The sequence below is a fragment of the Tamandua tetradactyla genome, chromosome 8 (genome assembly GCF_023851605.1).
Source record: "Tamandua tetradactyla isolate mTamTet1 chromosome 8, mTamTet1.pri, whole genome shotgun sequence".
Classification (NCBI taxonomy): domain Eukaryota; kingdom Metazoa; phylum Chordata; class Mammalia; order Pilosa; family Myrmecophagidae; genus Tamandua; species Tamandua tetradactyla.
Genome location: NC_135334.1, coordinates 70,224,642 through 70,248,097, shown reverse-complemented (window position 1 = coordinate 70,248,097; position 23,456 = coordinate 70,224,642). Strand labels below are relative to the sequence as shown.

The 23,456-nt window shown below is 53.3% G+C and overlaps 1 protein-coding gene and 1 long non-coding RNA gene across 4 annotated transcripts in view; one reads left to right on the top strand and one right to left on the bottom strand.

Annotated features, from left to right (window-relative positions):
* Positions 1 to 23,456, bottom strand: part of ARRB1 (arrestin beta 1) — an 81,464-nt gene that overhangs the window by 57,300 nt on the left and 708 nt on the right. The window contains exon 1 of one of the 3 annotated variants that reach the window (XM_077113557.1): positions 22,037 to 23,183. The exons of 1 other annotated variant lie outside the window; for it this stretch is intronic. In XM_077113557.1, coding sequence (XP_076969672.1) covers positions 22,037 to 22,110 — 74 coding nt within the window. In that variant the 5' untranslated portion in view covers positions 22,111 to 23,183. Of the gene's footprint in view, positions 1 to 22,036; positions 23,184 to 23,456 lie in introns of those variants that run through there. One more of the 3 variants, XM_077113559.1, reaches the window with a different exon arrangement.
* Positions 22,877 to 23,456, top strand: part of LOC143644495 (uncharacterized) — a 33,505-nt gene continuing 32,925 nt past the window's right edge. Inside the window, exon 1 of the long non-coding RNA XR_013156735.1 lies at positions 22,877 to 22,912. This is a non-coding gene — a long non-coding RNA (uncharacterized LOC143644495). The remainder of the gene's footprint in view (positions 22,913 to 23,456) is intronic.

Genomic DNA, 23,456 nt, shown 5'->3' with positions numbered 1-23,456 from the left:
TGCAGATTCACACAATGGACCCCGTCTACATGAAGCTTACATTGTGGCTGGGAAGACAGCAGGCCCCACACGGCACAACTTCAGGGGATGCCACGGCACAGACCACAGTGGAAACAAAGATGAGGTGGCTGTTATAATAAGTGGTGTCAAGTGCTCCAAGAGCACAGAATGGATGGTCTGATCAGGCTGGAGAAGTCAGAGGAGCCTTCTTGGAAGAAGTGACATCTGAGCTAGAAGCAGAAGAGCAGTAATGACTGAGAAGGGGGAAGGGTAGAGATGTTGCACTGAGGCAAAACAAACCCTGCAGAGGGAAGGCTCTGGGGGAAGGAGTGAGACTCACTGAAGGTGCTGAGTGAGATGGGTAGGCAAGGCTAGAAGGGGCTGGCATGTGGAGCCTGGTCACCAGGAGGCCTGAGTGAGAAATCTGGATTTTACTCTCCACTCTGAAAAGACGCTGGAGGAATTTCAGCAGGGAAAGTGACACAATCTGGTTATACTGTAATATGCTCACTCTGGTTGCTAGGTAGAGAATGGGAAGGGCAGAGAAGCTAGAGTAGAAACAAGAAGACAAGTTAGGGGTGGGCCACCGAGGCTCACTGGCACAGTTCTTGCCTGCATGCCGGAGACCCGGGTTCGATTCCGGGTGCCTGCCCATGCAAAAAAAAAAAAAAAGAAAAAAAAGAAGAAGACGAGTTAGAGGGCAACAAGACGGCTCTGGATTCAAATCCTGAATCTGCCATTAATCAACTGAGAACCCGTTCAGGTCCTCAGTTTCAGAGATCACAACAGCACCTACCTTGTTGGGCTGCAGTGATGATTTATGAGCAACTCGATGTATGTAAAGAACTTGGAACAATGCCTGCATCTACTGAGCGCTGTGTAAGCATTTGGCTGATATTATTCACGTAGGTGAGAAATGAAGGTGGTCCAGATGAGGGCAACAGCAATGAGAAAGAGAGAGATGGGAACAGATTTCAGGGATAACATCAACAGGCCTGGCAATGGATTGGCTACGTGTGTGTGCATGCACTGTGTGCCTCCCAAATTTCCAATCTACTAGGTGGACAGGGATACCTTTCTTTGATATGGTGAACCCTAGAGGAGGAGGACTGAGTGGTTGGGAGGGAAGATCATTCAATTCATGTTAAACTGCATGTTATAAATGAGGACTGAGTCTCAGAGAGGTTATGTAATTCGCCCAAGGTCACACAGCTGCCGCGGAGTTCATCACCTAGACTCCGTCTGGGTAGCCCAAGACAGGCTGTTCTACAGGCTCACAAGGGCACTCGGATGCCATTCGCTAAGCACCTTCTGCATTTTGCTTCATTCACAGACTTTTCCTGGTTCTTCCTCAGGGTTAGATCTGTGCTGGAAGCAGGGCCCCAGCGATGGAGCAGACACTGCCACGCTCTCAGGGAGCTCTTAGGTGCAGAGGCCAGATACAGTACAGGACCCTCCTGGGCAACAGTACTGTGACTCTTAATTGGATCTTGGCTCAAAAGACTCAGGAGACGACTGAGGAAGTTTAAATGTGAACTGAGCATCTGATGAAAATGGAAATTATCGTTAATTTTCTTAGGCGAGATAATGGTACCAGGGTCAAGTAAAATATTTTTCCTTATTCCTAAGAGATGTATGCTCTAGTATTTAGGGGTGAAGTGTCATAATGTCTGCAGCTAATTTTCAAATGATTCAGAAAAAGAAAAAAAGTATAGATATAAAGCAAATATGGCAAATTGTTAATAATTATTGACTCTCGATGGCCAGTGCACATGTGTTCACTGTACTATTCTTTCAACTTTTCTCTATGTTTGAAATATTTTGCAATAAAAAATTGGGGGAAGAAGGACCGCAGTCACAATGAATGATATCTGTATTGGGTCCCACTGGGAACACAGGGAGGGCGAGGGCAGTACCATCTGGGGTAGCAGAGGGGTGCTGAAGAGGATATCCCCAGAGCCACGTCTAGAGGGGGCAGAGATGTGTGCAGCCTGCTTCCCTCGTACAGCACCCCGCAGAATCCTAGAGCAATCCAGGTGGCGGGTCTGTTACAGAGGCTCTAACAGGCCCAGAGAGGGGCTGAACCCACCCACAGGGAGGGGACCAGCAGGACCGGCTTAGGTTGGTCCAGGTCCAAAGCACATGTTTTCTCCACTGCACCCTTTAATTCAGGTTGTGACCTCCCTTCACCCTGAGGTCAGATCCACCCAGGCGGCGACTATATTTTCCAAAGAGGGTGGCAACAGTATCCCCCATCCTACCAGCTCTTCTCACACTGTGGCTTTGAGGTTCCTCTCATTGAAAGGTGGAGTCTATGACCCTCGCCCTGAAAACGGAGCTCAAATCAAGCTCAAACTTTTGTAACAGGTTCCACCAATACGGTCCAGCAGGCAGGACACCATGTGGCCTCTGGGTTTAGCTCATAAAAGGCCTTGCAGCTTCCGCCTTGCTTGCTGGAACATTCGTGCTTGGAGCCCTGGCCTACTGCACAAGAAGCCAAACTACCATTAGGCTGTTGTGCTGTGAGGAAGCCCACGCTAGTGCATGTGGAGAGACTACAGAGAACTCCCCAGGATGCTACAAAGAGAGAGATACACCAGCCAGGGTGCGGCTGCTCCAGCCCCTGTACCACCTGCAACACAGGCGGCCCCTGAGCCAGCACTGCCCAGCCAGGCTCTGCCCAAAGCTTTAATCCACAGAAACCATGAGAGACAGTAAAAAATGATCACCGCTGTTCTGAGCCCCTAAGTTTGGAAGGTGATTTGTTATGTGGTAAAGATAACTGTAACAACCCACACTGAGATGTTCCTGGAGACTTGGGGTGACTGAGGAGCAAGGAGGGGGAGCAGCTGAGGGTGAAAGAAGGGAAGGGGCACACAAAGGAAGGAGAAGGGGCAACAGCTGAGCCTCTGTAGCTTCCAGGGGTTTCCTTTTAGGAAGAGAGCAGAAAGCTTGAAGGCGAATCATTTCAGCATTATTTACCACAGAAAAAATAAGAAAACAAACCTGGAAAGAATGTCAATGGCAAATAAGGGGATAGTGAAATAAATTATGACAACCCCCCACCCCACAAGATACTCTATGTGCTCGCTGACAAATATATTCTGTGAAGAGCTAATGGCATAGGAAAGGTTGGAGGGAAAAAAAACACTGTTCTAAATTTAATATATAATCTAATCACAATTATGTTTGAATACACAGGCACATGTGAGTGCAAATGACGTGTGTGCACACCCATATACACACACACAGCAAGAAGGCCAAAAACACCAAAACTTCAAAATATAATCGGTCTAAGTACTGGAGTATTGGGATTGGGGGTGATTGCTATCTTCTTGCCCAAATTTCTAAAATGTGAAAAGGCTTTCGTTGTTGTTTTTCATGATTACTGAAAGATAAATGTTAGTCCTTTCCATTGCCCCCCCCCCCCCCCACCGCCCGGAACTCTGGCTGTGTCTCCTCCAAGCTGACCCTAGTTCTGCCTACCCAGCGTCTCTGGGACAGCACAGCCCTGGACTCCCGAGGGCAGGGAGTCCCGCTGGCTTTGCTCCCTGCTGGCACCCCAACGCCGCGACAGTGCGTGACACATGGCAGGGGCTCCCTGAGCATTTGCTGAATGAATGAATGACACTATCAGACTGTCCTGCATTCAACTGAGTCAATAGCAGCCTCCCTCACCAGTTGTCGGGCAGGGATAAGGTGTGGTCCCCTCTGTGTCCCCAGCAGCCAGCCCAAGGTCTGGCATCAAGGACACGTGAGAAAACGCCCTTGGATAAATGAAGGGCTGAATGAATGAACATCTGCTACCCGAAGAAGCCCTCCCTGACCTCAGCACTAGGGCTGGGCGTTTGACAAGTGAGCGGGAGAATATGCACATCTGGGGCTTTCTGAGAACCCAGAGCCCCTTGCCCGGTCTGACTCCCTCCTCCTTCGCCTCCAGCCTCAGGCCCCTCCCCTTTCAGCTGCCCACATTGCCCCCTCCTGAGACCACAGGGAGGCGCTCTGGAGGCTTGAGTTGCTGCGATGGGGTGGGGGGGAGGTATCAGCCTCTGTGACAAGCATCTGGGAGGGAAGGCAGCACGTGGAGACGGGGAGCTCTGGACTGTGTCTGGGGGGGAGGCAGGTGCTAGCAAAGGCAGTGCTGAGAGGGAGGGGGTTAGGGAGACAACACGGGTGGAAGCCCTGAGGAATGACATCCCTGGGAGTGAATATGTGGCCAGGTGACACTGGGGTGGGGGGCTGCCTCAGGGAGGGGCTGGGGTATATGGCAGTGCTAGAGATACAGTGCGGGGTGTGACCCTGTGGAGGTGAGGGGCCGAGGGGGGCAGTGGAGGGGGTGTAGACATGGAGGGCATGACAGGGGGATGAGACACAGCAGCTAGAATCAGATCACTTTTGTCTGGGAGGCCTGCGGTCAGACTCGGCCCCAGCCACACTGCCGGAGGGGTGGGGGAGGCCAACAGGGGATGGCCTTGCCCAAAAAGAGGCCAAAGCCCAGTGCCCGCAGACTGCAGATCAAGCCGAACCCCCTGACCCCCACTTCCATCCTTACCTGGCTGCCCAGAATACCAGCCCACAAAGGACTATCCACTTTTTATAAATTATATTGCAACAGACCTGACAGCTCAGGCTCATCCCCGAAACACACTAATGAACTCAGGGGCCCTCCCAATGACAGGTCTGGGCTGGGGCCACCTGAAAGCCTCTCCCCTCACCAGGCTTGGCCATTAATTTTCCATGGCACTCTCAGGCACATCCCTGCCTCTCTATGAACCTCCACAGACCCCAGCTGAGAGCCTGCTAGACCTCAAACCCCAGGCTCTGCGGTCTGGCCCTGCCGAAGGTCCCGGCAAGCTCAGGACACCGAGCCCCAAGCCTCAGGCGCTTTTCAAGCACCCTGGTAGAGCTCTGGCAAGTCCCAGGGGAGACCAGGCCAGCTCAGGCAGCTCTGGAGAAGTAGGAGGCGATTTGCATTATCAGCTCAAGCTGCAGGCATGGTGAGGGGAGGAGGGTGCTCGGGGACCTGACTCCTCTACCAGGATGTGAGGGAGCTCCTGGGAACAGGCGCTGAGTCACACCCTCCGCTGGGTGCCCAGCATGCTCAGTAAATGAACAAATAAATAAAAATGTGAATGAGCGATAATCACATTAGCTAGCACTGACGTAGCACTTACTTTGTGCCAAGTACTATTCTAAGCACTTTACAAATATTAACTCATTTGATCTTCATAAAAACTTTAAGACGTAGGACATACTATTATTTCCACCTTACAGATGGGGAAACTGAAGCAAAGAGGCATTAAATAAGCTGCCCAAGACCACACAACTTTGAACCCGACAGTCATGTTTTAGAACCCTCGGTCTAACCATTCTACCAAACTGGCTCCCACTCTGCACCTTTAATCTGTCTCAGCCTCTCCCCCCCTACACCGTTTTTCTGCAATAGCCTTGCCCTAACCCCACATCTCATATCCAGTGTCCCTTCCTGAGAGATGCTGCCTTTTCATCCTCGCCATAACCCTGCAAGTGAGGACTTCCGTCTCCACTTCCCAGCAGAAACACTAAGGCTCATTCAGGGTAGAGAGGGTGACGTGGACCAGAGCCCCTCATTTTCCAGCCACAGCACTCTCCCCTACACCCTCGTCTCTCACCAGCCCCGGGCCCAGGGTTGGGTGCTGGTAGTGCGGCATGGATGACTCCAGCTGAGACCCAGACTTCACTATGTCTGAAGCTGCAGGAGCCCTGGGGGCCATAGTCCCGCCTTCCAGGATGGGCTCTTGCCCAGCCAAGGAATTCCGGGATCAGGGCCAGAGGCCAGGGCACAGGGGGCTGCTAGATGGGAACAGAGGCAGGAGTGCCTGGCTCCTCTTCCTACAGTCTCAGTTTTCCCACCCGCAGAGACCTGCACAGCGAGACTATGCTGCGGGCAGAAGCTGCTGGGCTGGGAGGGCAGCTCTGAGGTGGACAGGGGGCAGGGGGCGGGACAGCCAGGGAGGGCTACCCCTGCGGATCCATCATTTCCCTTGTCAAACAGAATGCACTAGGAAAAGCACTTCAAACGGCATCCCCACTCTCCCTTCCTGCTGGGTCACCTTGAGACAAGCCTTCTCTGAGCCTTTCCTGCTGCGGGGAGGGCCGGGAGGGGCCCTCCAGATCCCTTGCAGCTCAAGGATCTAGAATTCCAGATTCTAGGTGGGGAGGAGTGAGATGATGGAAAAAGGCCCTTCCAGCTGAAGACCACCTTCATTCAAGCCATCTCGTCAGGACCACTACAGGCTGCGCTTCCTTGGCCCCCATGAAACCACCTCTGCCACACATTAACCTGATGATGGGGTCAGCGGGGGGAGCTTCCGGCACTCAGTATAGGGGCAAACAGACTTGGCCCGGTCCCCGATGGTCACCACTGCCTCCTCAGACCCCTGAACACTGGGATGACTCTTCTTAGAACAAGATAGGAGCCTGACAAGTACTTGTCAAATGAATGAATGAATGAATGAATGAACAGTCTCGTGCTGACTTCCCAGCTTCTAGCCTCTCTTCTCTAGTCTATTTATCTAGACACCTGCCACATGAATTTTCAGATACTGCCACTCCTCTGCAAACTGTGTGGCCTTGGGCAAGATGTTTAACCTGGCTGAGCCTAGATTTCCTTATCTGCAAACAGGGACTCTACTTCTAGGGTAATTAGGAGGATTAAAAGAGAAAGCACATGCTGCACAGCGCCTCAAGGGAAACAGGGAAAGTTGTTAAAGACAAAGCCCTGCCCTGGTCCTCTGGGGTACCCCACCTCATCCCACCTTCACTCACCCCCTGGTCCCCACATCCCCCCCTCTTCCAAAGGCTGGGAAAAAGGCCCAGCAGCCCCTGGACTGGCCCCCAGCTGTATGTGAATGTTTATGCCAAGCCCAGACTCCCAGGAACAAGTTATTTGCTTTGCTCATAATTAATTGCAGAAGGCCGGGCTGGGTAATAAACTCTGCTGGGGAAACATAAACAGTTTGCACAGAGCTCCAAATCCATTGTGAGGCCAGGAGAGAGGGTCTGTGAGGAATGGAATGTTCTCCCCAGTCTCCTCCCAGCCAGAGGCAGAGAGGTGGCTGAAGGTCAGAACTGGGAGGACCCCGGGAGAGCATGTGAAATTGAGTGGCTGACATTATTGGGTGTTTGCCTTGTCCCAGGCCCAGCTGAGCACTTGAATGATAGGATACACCTATTCCCCGTTTCAAAGACGAGGAGACTGAAGCTGAGAGAGGCAGGGTGACTTGCCCCAGCTGAGAAGTGTCTAGGCCAGGAGGGAGCTGCACCAGGTCTGACTGCAGAGAAAGGAAAGGACAGGACAGGACTTCATATAGCAAAAATGTAAGCGCGCCTTCCCTGTGCCAGGCACTCGGAGCTGGGGACACAGCTCCCGGAACACTTCCATTGCAGTGAGGGGCGCAGACTTTAAGCACTGACCAAAGAGCAATTTGACTTCAAGGAATGCTGAGTGCTCTAAAGAAAATAAAAGAAACAGTCATCTGACAAGAAAGTCACAGCAACAGTGATATGTGGCCATTTGAGTTCTTCAGGGCAGGGACCACACAGAGGTCCTCAGAAGCAGTATGCAGGAGGTGTGGCAAAACCGAGTTTCCAGCTAAAACTTAGGGCTTTTGAGGGGGGTCAGTGCAGCTTCTTGCTTGGGGAGGTGGCAATGGATGGACAATGCAAAGCCTCTGCTTCGAGGAACCCACAGTCCAACTGGGTAAAGGATTAGGGTGCATGGCAGAGTTTGGCAAGGGTCATGGGGCTGGAGAAGCAGACAATTCAGTATTTACTGAGCAGTAACCATGAGCCAGCCACTATGCTAATCCCTACATTATCGCATTTACCACAGCCAAATGGAGGAGGGAGAGGGATATTATTATGCTATTTTAAAGATAAGGAAAGGGTGGTACAATGGTGGCTCAGTGGCAGAGTTCTCACCTGCCATGCCAGAGATCCGGGTTGGATTCCTGGAGCCTGCTCATGCCAAAAAAAAAAAAAAAAAAGACCAGGCACATAAAGATAAGGAAACCAAGGTTCAGTAAGATTATGTAACTGTCCCTAGGTTACAAGCAGTAGGGGTGAGTTTGAAACCCTGCCTGCCCGACACCAAAGCCCATTCTTTCCTCACTGCCCTCCTTCCAGTCTCCTCCTTTCTCCCCTCCCTGAAGGGGAAATTGCTGCCACCAAGCTTCCCTTCCCTGACTCTGCAGGAGGGGCAGCACACCCTGCCGGCCTGGCTTCTCTTGTGAGCAGGAAAGCTCAGCTCAGCCGGCCCTGGAAGCTTCTCTCAGGCACAAAACTGACCTGGGAGCAGGAAAGGCCAGCCCAGACTTCCACCCTACCCATCCCCACAGAAGGCCCCGTGCAGTTTACAAGAGCCCTTTCCCAGGCGAGCTGTACTTCCTGGTTAATAAGCACTTTCACTCTGTTAGCTCGTCTGACCTCAGCAGCCTGTGTCCTCAGCACCCAGTCCAGGCACAGCACACGGCAGGTGAATTTGACAAACAGGGGAGCTAGCAGAAGGGGTGGGTTCTGCTGATCTCCATTCAGCTTCCACCATTTACTGCGTTCCCACAACAAACGAGGGCTCAATCAGGCTGTTCCGCCTGGGGCATGCTACGAGGGCCTTTCCACCACCTCCCCCGGCAGGCATTACTTGAGGGCAGAGAGGCCTGCCCAGTCGGCCTGGACCAGAATCGGCTCCCTGGGTGCCTTTCAGGGCTGGAAGCCCTGACCAATCATATCAGAGGTGGGAACCTTCCTGAAGATACGCACCAGATGTGACCCCCAACATCCGCCATAAAAAATGACCTGGCCAGAGCAGGACCAGGTCTGGGTTGTGGGGCATGAAGCTTAGGTCATTTGTGAGCCCTTTTTATTTTTTTAAAAAAAAGGAGTACAAAAATAACCTTTTTTTGCAAATTTCACAAAAACACCTAGAGACTCCATTAGGGCCTGGAGCTTGAAGGGCCTGAAGCGGGAGCTTCCTCAGCCTCGTGGAGAGTCCGCCTCTGGGCTGGAGGAAGGGCCCAGAGGCGATCTGAGCACAACCCGCCTTCACAAAGGCCCTGCCTCCAACCCAGCAGACAGAGGAGGCTTGCATGACATTCCTTCTTCTCAGCACGATTCCCGCCGCTACCGAACCCTTCCTCGCGGTAGGTCTGTCTGTCTGCCTCTCTCTTGCCATGGTTTCAGAAGAAGCAGAGCTCATTCGAGCACAGCAACCTCTGGATTTTACCCTCATCTAGGAGCACATTCCTGGGAGGACCCCTGACCCAGCAAAGTCAGCTCCCACCTGTGCCTGGATCCTGGGCAGGCAGGCACAGCCCTATCAAGAACCCCATCCTCTCACATTTGTAGGATGTGACACAGTTTGCAAAGTGTTTCCGCACCCTGCATCCCACTGGGAGGCATGCAGGGCAGGCTTCATCATCCCCCTTGTTTAGAAAGGGAACCAGACAACACTCCCTGGGCACCTACTATGTGCTAGGCACTGCCAAGGGGCTTCCACACATGCCATCTCATGTAGGCCCCAGGAGGAAGGACAGTGTGTCCACAGAACAGGTGGGGAAACTGAGACAAGTCCTCCCACCACCCGGCCCAGGCCTCTCACCCAGTCTCATCTCAGACTGGAATGGACACCTCAGAGGACCATGGGCAGACACGCCAGAACACGGTGAGTGAGACGCTTCCAGCTAACAAGGCAGAGAAGCAGCTGGGGGCTCATTCCAAGTCTTCCCAGGAAAAGTGGAAATAAGCCATTGCCTTCTCTCTAGATGTGTCAGAGAAAGAGCGCATGGGCCTTGGAAGCTTGGAAAAGCAGTATGGGCCTCATCATTGGTGAGACACCTCCCTCCTGAGGCAGGACCTGAAAGCCATCTGGGAGACCAGCTCCGGCCTGGGCTGAGACATCAGTTTCTACTGTTGCATACATAAGAAATTTCCTAAAGTTAAACCTCTCTGCCCTTAATTTTCATCAACAAAATGGAGTTAATAAGCAATAGGCTTATTGTGTCTTCCCCCAATCCTGCAAAGCAGTCACAGGCCCTGTCCCCACCTTCCATGGTCCACCTGCTGGGCCTTCCAGACTCTTCTGCTACCTCCTCTCTCATAAAACCGCCTTCTTCCCCATAAGCCAGCCACTCAGTGCTCATTCTTGCTTGTCCAAGTTCCACCCCTGTCCTTCACTCATGATTAATTCATTCATATATCCATTCAACAAACCTCTATGGAGTGCTACTGTTGGGTGGCCAACTGACCAAACGTCCGGGTTTGCCCAGGACCGAAGGGCTTCCCAGGATGCAGGACTGAGGAAGCCCTGGGAAAACTGGGATGGTCAACCACCCTGACAGACTGTGCACCTGCACGGAGGACACACTGACAAACTGGATGTGATCACTGCCCTCAAGAAGCTTCCATCCTGAGAGTGGCTGCGCCTCGATGAGAAAAAATCACTGTCAAAAGCATCTTGCTCAGCACCACACACACATCATCGACCACAACCTTACGAGGAAAGCATTAAGAAAACTAAAGCCCAGAAAGGTGACACAACCTGCCCAGAGTTACAAAGCTACAAGTGACATGCCAAGATTTGAACTCAGATCCAACAAGACATAAAGGAAAGGGAAGTTTCCAGCATGAACAACATTAAGAAGATAGCAAAATTTAAAACCATCTTATTTAATGAATTTTTGTGACTTGGGGTCAGGAAATGTGTGGAAAATAAATGATTTATGCCCTATTTAACCACCTCCAGGTTAGGAGATCCCAAGCCCCAATTCAAAGTGTGATACATTTCCCCTTTCAAAGTCAGTTTTGGCTGTTCTCTGTCAGCCCCAGAGCCAGGAAGGAAGTGAGAAGAGGGAAAGAGTGCTTCTCCTTTGGGACAGCAGTTCAGGGCTCACTTCCTCCAGGGCATCTTCTCTGACACACTCCCCAGCCCAATGCTGGCCCTCACTTACTTGAGCACAACAGCACAGAAGAGTGTGTGTGTAGGAGGCGGGGTGGGGGGTGGGGTACTCGTACTACACTGCTTCAATGAACTTCTGCAAACTTGAACAGCTCCCCCTGCCTGCCAGTCCCTCTCAAGAGCTGGGGGTACAAGAGATGCCTTATAAAACAGGAAAAAGGCATGTCAGCAGGTAAGTACATTACAACGTGCCATCAAGGAAGCCTGCAAGGAGTAGGGAGCAGAGTCAGTGGCAGGCTTCATGGAGGAGGCGGTATGCCTGGAGCCCACAGCGTGTGCCCAGAGCAATGTGTTCCACTGAACTGCACTGAGGTGACTTCAACCTTAAAATACAAAGATTTCACCAGAGGAGGAAGGGCATTCCATTCCAGGCAAAGAGACCAGCCTGAGCAAAGACACAGAGGTGTGGAAAGTATGAAGCCTGTTGAGAAACGTCCAAAACAGTCAGCGCAACCAAGTTGTAGGGAGAGCTGGGAAGTTTGGGACAGTTTGTAAGGGCCTCAAAAGTCCACATATTGGACTTTCCTTTAGGAAATGGGGAGCAATCGATGGGTTTTTAAGCTGGAGAAGGATGTGGTCAGGTGAGAATTTCTGAAAAAATTAGGCTATAAGGGCATAGAAGGTCGTTTGGATGGTTTAGACTGAGCAAAGGGATACCAGACAGGACATTACTGCAAGAGTCCATTCCTGCAATGGGGCTGGAACTGAGCCAGTGGTGATAGGAACCGGGAGAAGGAAAAGTACTCTGAAACACCTGCATCCATCACCATTCAGCTTGGCTGCACCAAGCCGGGGCTGCCCAAGGAAGGGAATGGGTTTCTCTTATCCATGAAGCTCAGAGCACACTCATTCCTCCACCACCACCACCCCCAGCTCTACACTCCAAAGAAGACCGAGGCTGGGGGAAGCTGGCTGGGTCTGTGGCCTGGGTCAGGGCTCAGTCTGGGGCTGGATCATGTTCTATGGGAGCTCTTGTTTCTACAAAGTTTATGCTGTTCATACCATTCCTGCAAAATGATGAGAATCCAAAATTGCTGGATTGTTTCAAGTAAGCACACCGAAAAGTGCTTACTGAAGAGTAAGCATTCTAATTAGTGGGAGAAATGAGTATGTGCATATTAACACTTGATTATGATGCGTAATCACCTCTGTCATTTTTAGGATATTAAAAAAAAAATCTATGGCCAAAAAAAAAAAAAATCTTCTTTTTATTGAGTTTTAAAATGCCTCCCGATTTCTTCCACTGCTCTGGGGCTATACAGACCCATAATAAAATCAACCGTTTGATGAGCCCTGCTAATGTGCTGGGCACTTTCATTACCACAGATACAGCAGAGAATGGATGGAAACATTATCCCAGAGGCCAAAAACCCGCCTCCACTCACAGTCACAAAAGCTACCGGTAGCAAAGAGGTAACAACCCATCTGCTTCTCTCCACCACGCCTGGTGGGCCTCAGTGCAACCAGTGACAATTGCCAGAAGCCTCCCGCAGGCCCACAGCCCCAAGCTCAGAGCCGCTTCTCAGGAGACATGGCTTCCCTGCTCTTTCATGCCCATGGGCTCCTCTGGTGACAGTCACCAGACTCTGCAGTGTCTCCTGGGCTGGAGGGAAGGTTTTCACCACCACCACCCCCCGCCCCTCCACCAGAGCTAGAAAACCCTGATTTTCCAACATTGGATCTGCTGAGCCTGGCGCTGCCTCATTACCCAGTTGTGTCTCCTCCTCCATGCAGGCCCAAAACACTCACTGTGATGCCCCACACGGAATGTTCGCTTTCCCGCTAGAGCTTGTGCCCTAAAGTAGCCTCTCATTCCCTGGACACCCCTACTAACTGACAGCTCATGGAGCCAGTGCCTGGGACACCGGGCCTGGGACACAGTGGAAGCTCAAGCATCTTAGGAAGGAGGGAAGATGGTCCTGGATGAAAACATCTGTCACAGAGATACTGCCAAGCAAGCCTCACCCTGGGCTCACCCCAAATTCACCTTCCAAATCAAGACTTTGGAAGAAATCACTTTCTCCTTGGGGCTTTGTCTGACCCCATTCCCCTCTTCTCATATCGTTGTGATTACCTATTTCCTCATTGGCCTCTTGGGGACACCTGTCTGCTTCCTCTTTGCAACTAAGACGCCCAGTACAGGGTCTGGGGTGTGGCAGAGAAGAGAAACGTTTATTCCCTGAGACCTCCCTTGGAGGGTGGGGTGGGGCGAGGGAGAGTGGCCCCAAAGAAAAGGTATGAACCAATTCTGAAAACTAGGCCAGGATTCCCAGTCTTGGAGTTCTTGCCACCCCCAAATCCGGGAGGTGTTCTGGAAGAGGGCACAGTGTTAGGTGGCAGGGCTGCTCCTTAAATCGCCTTCCCGGGTTGAGTCCGAGCACAGCAAGCGCTCCAGAAATGTTTGTGAAATTGAAAGGCGCAAACTGAAAGACGCAGGCGATTTGTTCCTCTGGCTGCAGAGAGGCCAGCTCCGCTCCGGGGGCGGTTTGCAGGCAAATTATCTTAGGACACGGCCTGTTTCCTCTAACGCGACTTCTCCCCTTTTCCGCTCTGCTCCCCGGAGTGAGGGCCGCGGGGGCCGCGCTCAAGGTCAACCCCAGAGGCCTGCGCCGAGGAGGAAGCACGCACACCCCCGCCCCGCCGCCAGCTGCGGGCAGTCACCAGGGTCTTTCCCCGCCCGAATTCTGAACAAAGCAGCGCCTCCTCCGCGGCCCCTCCGGGCAGGACCAGCGGAAGGGAGCAGGGAGTCGGGCTGAGTTATGTAACCAGCTTCCTTGGAGTCAGAGGCCCTGGCCCGTCAGAGCCCAGCACTGATTACGGAGAGCCGGGGGAGGGGGCAGGCCTCTCTCTTTCCGCCCTTCGCCGCCGCCTCCCCTCCGGGCCTCGGCAGCCCTCCGCCACACGCTCCGCTTTCCAAGCGCCCGAGCTCCGCGCAGGCACCTCCCGCTTGGCGCTGGGAACCAGGAAGGACTGTTGCTCCCCGAGTGTGTGAAACACTGGTCTGCGGGCTTCCCTGGCAGAAACCCAGGCTCAGGGCTCCATGCCGGAGGCGGGGCTTAGGGAGGGAGGGGTGGGGCCAGGATGCCCAGGGCCCTCCCCGACACCACCACTCCCCCCAGCCACCTGCCCCCCAACTTCCCCCTACTTCCTCCCAGAGAACCTGCTGTGGGTGCGGAGCGAAAGGGGAGGCCGGCGGCTACCCCAGAGCCACACTGCGCCCGCCCCTCCCCTCCCCACCCCCCCCCGAATAATCTCATTTCCCTTTCCTGCCATCTTCTGAGCTTCTCCTCTGGCCCTGAGTAGCCCCAATCCCCACCCACCCATCCTCACCACCACTCCCCACCCCCATGCACCCAACTGCATGACAGGCTGGGAAGGGAGGGCGAGTGGGGGAGATGCAGAAGAGAGGAGGACAGAGACAGAGAAGCTGAGATCCACGCCAGCTTGAGGAACAGTGACCTTTTATCAGGCCTTTACTATTGCCCAGCCCTGTGTTAAATCCACTAAAGTCTTCACAACAACCCGCTGAGGCCAGTGGTACTGTTATACCTACTACACAAATAAGGACAATGAGGACAAAGAGTTTAAATCCCACACCCAGGGTCCCAGAACTAGCAGACAACTCAGCTGCACCATAAAGCCGAGTCTGTCTGATCCCAAAATCCATGCTCCAAATCCTCTGGCTTTACCCTCAGAGAGTCCTCCCCACCAAGAACCCCAGGGGGGCCTACTTGTGAAATTTCTAGACTGGAGGAAAAGACATTGCTCAGCCCTGGGGAGGAGCCCCAAGCCCTAAACAGTCACCTCTTCCCTGAGGACCCAGGATTGGGGAACCACAAGACAGTCAGGAGGACAGAGCAGGGGCAGGGCCAGGAGCGAGGCCGAGGCCGGAGGGCAGGTCGGGCTTGGAGCAGGGAGCTTGCCTGGCGGCTCCCAGCAGTCAGCTTAACCAAGAGCAACGCGGCCTGCAGCTCAGGGACACCCACGTGCCCACCGTCTACCCCTGCCATATGTCAGGGGCTTCCCTTCCACTGCAGAACAGAGGAGAAAGGGGTCCAAGAGACCTTCTTTCTTATGTCTCTCCTACTTCCTGTTTGACACATGGAGAAACGGAGGCCCAAAGAGCAGAAGCAGCTTGTTCAAGGTATTAAAGGGCAGTGAAGAAGTGGAGTCCCTGTCTCCCCCATCGATTCATCTTACTTGGGTGCTGTCCCCACACAGTCCCCATTCTGCATCTGTCTGCCTTCCTCCCTGCTCCTCGCCCTGTCCCCACGCTTCCTGGTTCCCTTTCCCAGCTCTGCTCATCTCTGAGCCCTCCCCAATACCTCTCCCTCTCCATCTCACATCTCCTTCAAGCCTCACCACCCCCACCTCCCTTCCCTCCAGTCCTCTAGGCCAAGAAGCAATTCTTGGGTGGTTTAATTAGCTGAGTATGACCGCAGCTGCTAGATCCCAGTGCCCAGAATCCTGCCCCTACTAATTAGGTGGGCTCTGAGTACTTGCCCAGTGGGAAACCTCCCGGCCAAGGAACGTTTCAGCTGCACAAAGAGCTCCTTGATCACTGGTGGGTGATCAGAAGCCACGGTCACTTACTCAGGCCAGGTCAGACCACACCACTGGACACATGGTAGCCAGACCCAGACATTCAGAGGAGAATCCCTTCTCTTCCATGCCACTGTCCAGGCCCAGAAAGAGTGCGTAAATGTTTGCGAATGGGGAGCCTCAGAGGTCCAGGGAGGACGTGGCTCCATGGTTGGGCCACTTACTCAGGAAGCAGGATTTGGACAAGTAGAGAAAAACTAGGATGTCATTCTAGATTGAGGGAGCAGCAGGAGCAAAGGCACAGAAGCTGGATTGAGCCACCAATCCCGTTGCCAGGCAGCAGGAAATATATTGCCTAGCAAGCTGAAGTTGGCTATCCAGTGATCTCTGTCCTTTGGATCACAAAGAATGATCCAGCCCAACTCTGGGCTACTTTTAGATATTTTGAAATCAGCAATGATATCCCATCATCCTTACAAACATACTGCTCACCCCCCAAGGATATCTTCTCCCACTGAAACACCTACATTCAGCTTCCCTTGCTTAACAAATATTTATAGAGCTTAGAGCCATGCCAAAAGTTTGCACAGGTGCTGTGGACAACAAGCAAACTGAGGCCAGGTGCCCTTGAGAAGTTCCTGGCTCCATACAGAGGCTATCACAAGTGTGCAAATAACCAGGATACAGGCAGGGGGAGAAAGGGAAGTATCACGAGAGGGAGAGAAGATGGCAAAAAGGTCACAAAGCACTTGGAGACCAGGGAGAACTTCCTGGAGGAAGGGGCCATGTGTGATCCAGGCCTTGAAGACAGAAAGGGCATTGTATGGGTCTGCCTCTACCACGAGGCTATGACCTCCCCCAGAGAGGGACCCTGTTTGATTTAAGGCCCCAAAGGGTCATCCTAGGAGCGAACTCTCACTCTGACTGTGAGTTGGGATTAGCCTACATGGTTTACCTATTTGCACTCATTTTTTCTTACAATTACCTATGGCAAAGGCACTATTTCTGCCCCATTTTACAGATGAGGGAACGGAAGTGGGGAAAGGGTAGCAAGTGATAGAGCAGGGATCTGAAACCAGAAATTCTGGTTCTTCCTTGCTCCCAGTCACTGCACAGTCGATCTCTAATCACTTCGATCAGTTCACAGAGAGAAGGCAGCACAGGGGGCTGTGGGAGCCCTGATGAGGGGCCGCATTTGGCCTGGAGACTTAGAGAAGCCTTCTTGGAGGAGGTGACCCCTGAGCTGAGCCTGGAAAGGAAGAAGGAGAAAGGTATCCATGGGGCAGGAAAAGCTTGGGCAGAGTCTGATGAAATTGTTGAGGCCCCTCCAGTTACCACATATGCTTTGGTATTCTCCATGGACCTTGAGGCAGGAGAAGAGGCCCCAGGTAGAATGCTCCCGGGGCAAAGACCTGATCCCACGGGAGAGAGCACAAGTCTCTCAAGCAGGAATGGACGCCTTCCTGGTGCTCAGCACCCTCCATTCCACCCCCACCCAGAGCTCGGCTCCACACTAGTCTTGGGCCTACTCACCGGCAGTTGAGGCCCTAGCTGCCCCATCCCCCACTTCTGCAGCCTCAGAAGAAAGGCCACCTCTTAACCTGCCAGCAGAATATAGGAAAGAGGTGACTCGCAGAGGAGCCTCATGCATGCTGCCTGGTTTTACTTCCATAGGGACAACAGGACCCAGAGAGGGTAATATAGTGCCTGAGGTCACACAGCAATAAGTAAGCATTAGAGTACTTCTGGGACCCTCCTGACACAAACATCCCAGAAATCTATGCCCACCCCTTCCTCTGGTCATTTGCCAAAAATTGTCCATGCTCACTGACTACACAGGCTAGGGGAAGGCAATGAAGCTGTAAAAGGACCAGCAGGACCATTTGTGGGGCCAGAGGCCAGGCCCAGCATGGGAGGGAGCCTCTCCTTCATCCGGAGCCACGCCCACTCGGAGCCCTAAACACTGTCTGCCTCTGGTTCTCTTGGCATACTCCAGGGGGCCAAGGCGCCACCCTGAATACTGCTGAGCAGCTCAGACCTTGAGCAAATCCCCCTCCTGCTGACCTGACGCCCACCTACAGCATCCTATCTTGCTCAAGACTGTTTAAAGCAGCAGACGGCTGCCCTGGGGACCAGCTGATGTCTCACTTTGTGGCTTGGCCCAGCCCTAGACAGAGGGAAGGTGGCTCAGTCGCTGTGCTGGCCTCTGTCCCACAGAACACCAGGGACATGGCTGGTCCTGTCCCTGGGGCCTGGCCTCCTGGAGGCCTCGTCTGGCCCCAGAAACAAACATTTCCCCTAATGTGGTACTAGAGATGGGGCCCATCCCAGGAAGGAGGAGGCGTGTCTTCCCAGAGATGGCCCAGTCAGGGCCTTGGGGTGGGGTGAAGGGGGCTGGGACAACAGAGTCCTTTGTTCCCCTCCCAAGAGCAGCCTCCCTGAACCATCGGAGATGAAATGTGTTCTAATCCCAGGGCTGGTCCAGGAGATATGGCCCCATTCTCAGGAGTCCCAGTATGATGGGGGAGACATCCTTCCCTCGGGGGCTTCAGTACAATGCAGGAGACATAGCTCCCACCTGCAGACGCCTGTCTGATGGGGGAAACAGATGCCTCACGCCTGTGTGACGGAGGAGAAATGACCGCCACCTTCAAAAATGCTGGTCTGATGATGGCCACACATTGGCATCCATCAGCTTCCAATCTGATGAGGGAGACTTGTCCCCTCTGAAGCCCCCAGGCTGATGGGGGAGATACAGGTACACCCTCAGGAGCCCACTCTGATGGGGGAAGCACATCCCCCTCCTTCAGGAGTTTCCAATCTGACAGAGGGGCTATGACCCTTCCCCCTTCCTACTCCCCTCCCCCTCCCCTCCCCTCCCCTCCTCTCCCCTCCCCTCCCCCTCCCCTCCTCTCCCCTCCCCTCCCCCTTCCCTCCCCCTTCCCTCCTCCTCCTCTCCTCCTCCCCTCCCCAATGTGGGAGACATGGTTCCATCCTTAGGACCACCACCACCCTCTGCCCCAGTCTTAAGGAAAAGACTAATTTCAGCGCAGGAGCCTCTGAGCTGACAGCAAAGGCTAGAAGGGAGGAAAGAGTTCAGTCCAATTCCACAACCCCCTGCCAGACCTGGAGGTGGATAATGGAACCAACAGAAAACAGAGATAGCCCTGAGCCACAAGAAGCTTATCAACTGGGAAACAAAGACACCTGGGGTATGAATAAATCATAAGAAAGTGCCTTGAAACCCCCAAATCAGCACCCAAGGCCTGCTCATTAGGACTGGCATATCGTTCTGCGGCCCCACCCCTCAGCTCCGGCACCTACACCCAGAATCTGTGCATTCGCCCAGGCTCTTCCTTCTACCTAGGACACCCTCCTCCCCACTAAGCGCTCCTCACGCTCCAGGGCCCATGTCAAAGGGCCACCTCCTCTAGAAGCTTCCCCAGGTCCCCCAGCCTGGGCTAGAGGCCCGTCCTTTCAGAAACCGGCCTCGTGCGTGCCCTCCACTGGGACCAGCTCACACTCCACCAAGGTCCCCCGACCCCTCGGGTCACCTGAGTGGGCCTGGAAGGTTGAGCTGAGGGACCTGGTCTTCTGCTGAAGAGGGGGTACAGGGATGACCCTTCCCAGATCCCCACTGCCTCCAGCCCCACCACCCCGAGCCCGGGTCTCCCACCTTCCTTCAAGAGGCTCACCCCATCTCCAGACACATATAACACAAGATCTCCCCCCACTCCTTCTGTCCGCTGTAGTTCAGCTTTGCCCTCCTAACTCCACCCAAAACCCCTCTCACCAAGGTCACCTTCTGGCCAAGTCCAAGGGCCTTTTTCATGCGCCTCCTCTGTTGGTCCTTCCCTGATTCTCTGGCTGCCAGGACACAGCCTGGGATGCTCTTCTCCGCCTCCTAACAGGCTCCTCTGCATCATCTCCCTTCTCAGGCATCAGTGTTCCCCTAGGCCCTGGCTGTCCCCCACTGTCCTCTCTCCATACCTTCTCCTCGCATGACATCATCCACGCTCGCCAAGTCAGTGCCACTTCTACACCGAAGATTTTCAAATCCTCACCTTCACCCTGACTTCTGTCCTGAGATCCAGATTCATCCATGCAGAAACCTCCCCACATTTTTCCCAGTCAGTCTAAAGCTGACCGCCCTGGCTCTTCTGCCAACCTGCTCCTTTCCCTGCAGGACCCAGCAGGACAGTATGGTCACTGTGGCATCAGCAGACGACAGCTGGCAGAGGCCAGAAGGCCACTCAGGATGTGCTGACTCTCAGCCCCAGGTGTCAGGGACTGAGGTCAGCTCTGGAAGTGGCAAGTCGCTCAGGACCCCTGACTCAGGCCTATGAGAGGCTCTAATCTCAGGCATGGAGATCCAAACATGCAAAGAAGAGTGCCATGGAGAAGTCTGATGCCCAGAGGCCCGGAACTGGGGATCAGAGACAGGGAGTCAGGCTTGTTGCTCCTGCTCCCAGCATCCCCAGGAGTGGCTCTGGCCAAAGTCATAGGATTTCCCCATATTTCAGCCAAGATGGGTCGCACAGGGCTTAACCACCAAGGGAGACCACAGTGAAGGTTCACGTAGAGCTGGTGATTATGTGTCCCTATCACACTTACCCTCTACTCTCCCAGAAAAAAAGATAAAAGAGTATGTAAACTTAGGAAAGAAATTCCACTCTATCCTATTACCTCTCAGGAAGTCCCTCCTGTTGTCTAAATCAGATCCTTTGTGCTGCCGACTGAGTTAGTAGAAACAGCAAGGCCCAGAAGCAATGCACAACTTGAGCTGGGGACTTCTGGGGGAGGCCAGCTGTGAGCCAGACAAGCCTCCCTCCTGGCTGAATGTGTGGAGCAGCAGAGAGGACTTCGAAGGCAGAAAGGCCTGGGCTCAAACCCTCAATGGCTGAATGCCAGTGGACAAGTTATTTAATCTCTCCTAGTCAGTTTCCTCCTCTGCAAAATGGGAATAACAATCCCTACTTTAGGAGTATCTTTGGGAAAGTCAAATGAGATTATGCATATAAATCTCCGGACAAATACCAGGGACCCAACAAAGGTCCAGTCAACCAGCAAGGCTGATGGGTTCCACCCCTTTATTAATATCTCTCAGTTCCACCTGGGCCTCAGTTCAGATCTCATCTTCTCTCAGGCCTGTCCCAGGCTTCTCACTGGTCTTCCTGCTTCCAGGCCGGTCCCTCCCACTTACCCTCTCTGCTACTGCCAAACGCATGTCTCTGAAACAAATATCTACTCCCATCCCTCCCCTGCCCCACACTCTTCTCTGACTCACCACTGACTTCAGGAGAAAATCCCTCTCCCTTGTTTGACGTTCCAGGCTGCTGATGACTGGCCTGTGTTTACCTCTTACAGCTCATCTATCATAGCTAACCCAACCACCAGACCACGGGTGTTGCTTCATGCCTCCAAACCTTTGCACATTCTGCACCCATGGCCAGGAATGACTTCCGCCTCCCGGGCCCCTCATCCTTCCAGTTGAAGCTCAGTAGCTCCAATACCGCCTCCTTCCCAGGAAAGTTTCCCGTATCATGCCCTCTGCCTAGGGCAGGATTGGGGACTCCTTCTTAGGCATCCCCCAACACATGTAACCCTGCATTATAATCACCTGCTCTGCCCTCAATCCTCTGGGGGCACAGTAGAGTCCTTCATGTCTGAGCCCCAGCCCCTGGTACCCAGAAGGCACTCAGTCAGCATTTGTCGACTGAATGTGGGCTTGATCCCAGTGTGTACCTGCCTGTACGGTACCATCGAGGCACTGTCTCATCCCCTCTTTCCCATTTAGTCCGAGAGGCCAGTGGCAGTTTCTAATTAATTTTTGTCTTCACTTTCAAATGGGGGAGTGTGATTCAAGGAGGAGGGATGGATGCAATGACTTCTGATGCTTAAAGTATTAGATATTTGCAATTTCCTCTTCTAAGTCATAAGTCAAGTAGAATCCCGTGGTTTACAGAACCAGGCAGTCTATTATCTATTTTGCTCTTCTCTTCCAAATTCCTCAGGAAACCCATCTGGAAAGGTGGAGAGGGGCCTCCAGGGGCTGCAGGGGTGCCTGTGGGGGACGGCAGGGGTTTAGCCAGTCCTGAGCTCCACGCTGCAAGCAGTAGTCTTACCCTGCCCAGTGAATCCCGTAAACTGAGGAGAGCCCTGAGATGGAAGAAAAATGGGAGAACCAAGGTCCAGAAGGGTGAAGGCAATCACCCAAGGTCCCCCCAGTGAGTTAAAGGAATATCAGGGGAGAGTCACGGAAAAAGTCCTGGCCTCAGAGACAGGATTTCCAACAGACGCCTTTGGGGCCTGGCTGCCCTTGGTGGCCCCATCCTGCTGACAATCCATGACAAGCCAGTGACACTTCTCCCCAAGACGCAAAGAGGCAGACCAAGGCCCAAGAGGGCTGAGTCACCCTGATGGTGAGGCAGGAGCAGCAGAGGAGAGGAGCCGTGGCTCCTGACTCCCACTCCGCCCTCGGGAAGGAAAGCCAGACCTCACCATTCAGAGGGTCTTTGCTCCTGGGAAGATGCACGTGGCGCAGAAGGGAGTCTGAGGGCAGAGACCTGGGCCATAGGGCTGGCCAGGCTGGCTGAAACAGGGAGCGTCCATCGCGTCGAAAGCAGGCTTCTCGTGATCTTCTGCAGTTGCCTACAAAGCCGGAACCCCCATGCACACAGCAGAGAACCCCACCCTGGCCCCCAAATCCAGGACCCCTGAGGGACTTGGCAGTGCCCAAAGTGAGCCACAGAAAAATGGACCAAGGGGGTTCCAGCTTTTGCCCTATCTCTGACCCTTCTTAACCATAAGCAAGTCAGGTGGCCTCTCAGTGCTCTAGTTCCTCTACCAGAAAACAGGAAGAGGAAAATTAACCTTCCAGAGCCGTCAAGAGGATGGCTGGGGAACAGTTTGTAAATGTTAAGAGGATATGTTATCTCTGAGCCTCGGTGTCTTCTTCCAGAAATTGGAAATGATTTCTGGAGCACCTTTTTCAGCTGTTGAGAGAATCTCAGATGGCAGTGGGTGAGAAATCACTTTGATGGTGGTCCCAAAATACCATGACAGGGCCATTTCTCTCCAGTCTATTAGCACATTCAGGGAAAAAATGTGCCTGTGCATCTTCAATCTCCAAACTATGCCTTGTACATAGTAGGCTCTCGATAAATGATCATTGGAAACAAGGAGAGAGGGGGTAGGGTGGAGCAAGGGAAAGGAGAAGGGAGATCAGAGACAAGGAACACAAGGATAGGACAAGATAAAGAAAGAAACAAATGAAAGAGCGGCTTGCAGAAGCAGTAAGAGGAGGAGACAAGGGAGGGGCTTCTGTCAGAACTTAAGGGGGTGAGAAGAATTAAGGACAGAACCAGGGAGACAGAGGTGAGTACCGGACCGGGGCTTGTCTGGGTCCCACGGAGCAGTCTCTGCGGGTCGCCTTGCCCCTGCATCCTCTCCCCTTTTGCCCCAGTTTCCCATTTCAGAAGCATGGCCACTCCCTTTCCAGTCAAAGTCTTTCAGGGCAGGCTGCTCAGAAGACAGGAGCCCCTTTCCCCACCTCCAGCTCAAAACAAATCCTGGCCAGCCACGCCAGGCCTCGGGAACCAAAGGGAAAGGAAATAGAGCCCATGGATCCTGCTTTCCCCAGGCTCCCCCACCCCGTGTGTGTGTGTGTGTGTGTGTGTGTGTGTGTGTGTGTGTGTGTGTGTGTGTGTGTGTGTGTGTTTCCGTGTCTCACCGTGCGGGGACTGGAGGGAGCGGGTCAGCAGTCCCGAGATCTGTTAGCTTGTTCCCACGGGGCGCCAGTCTGTGTGGGTGTTATTCTGATGTGTGTCTGCATGGGTCAGTGTTGTTGTGGTCTGGTGTTGGTGAGATATGTGCCAGCACAAGTGAGCGTGTCAGCGAAGGTAACACTGTGTGTGTGCCT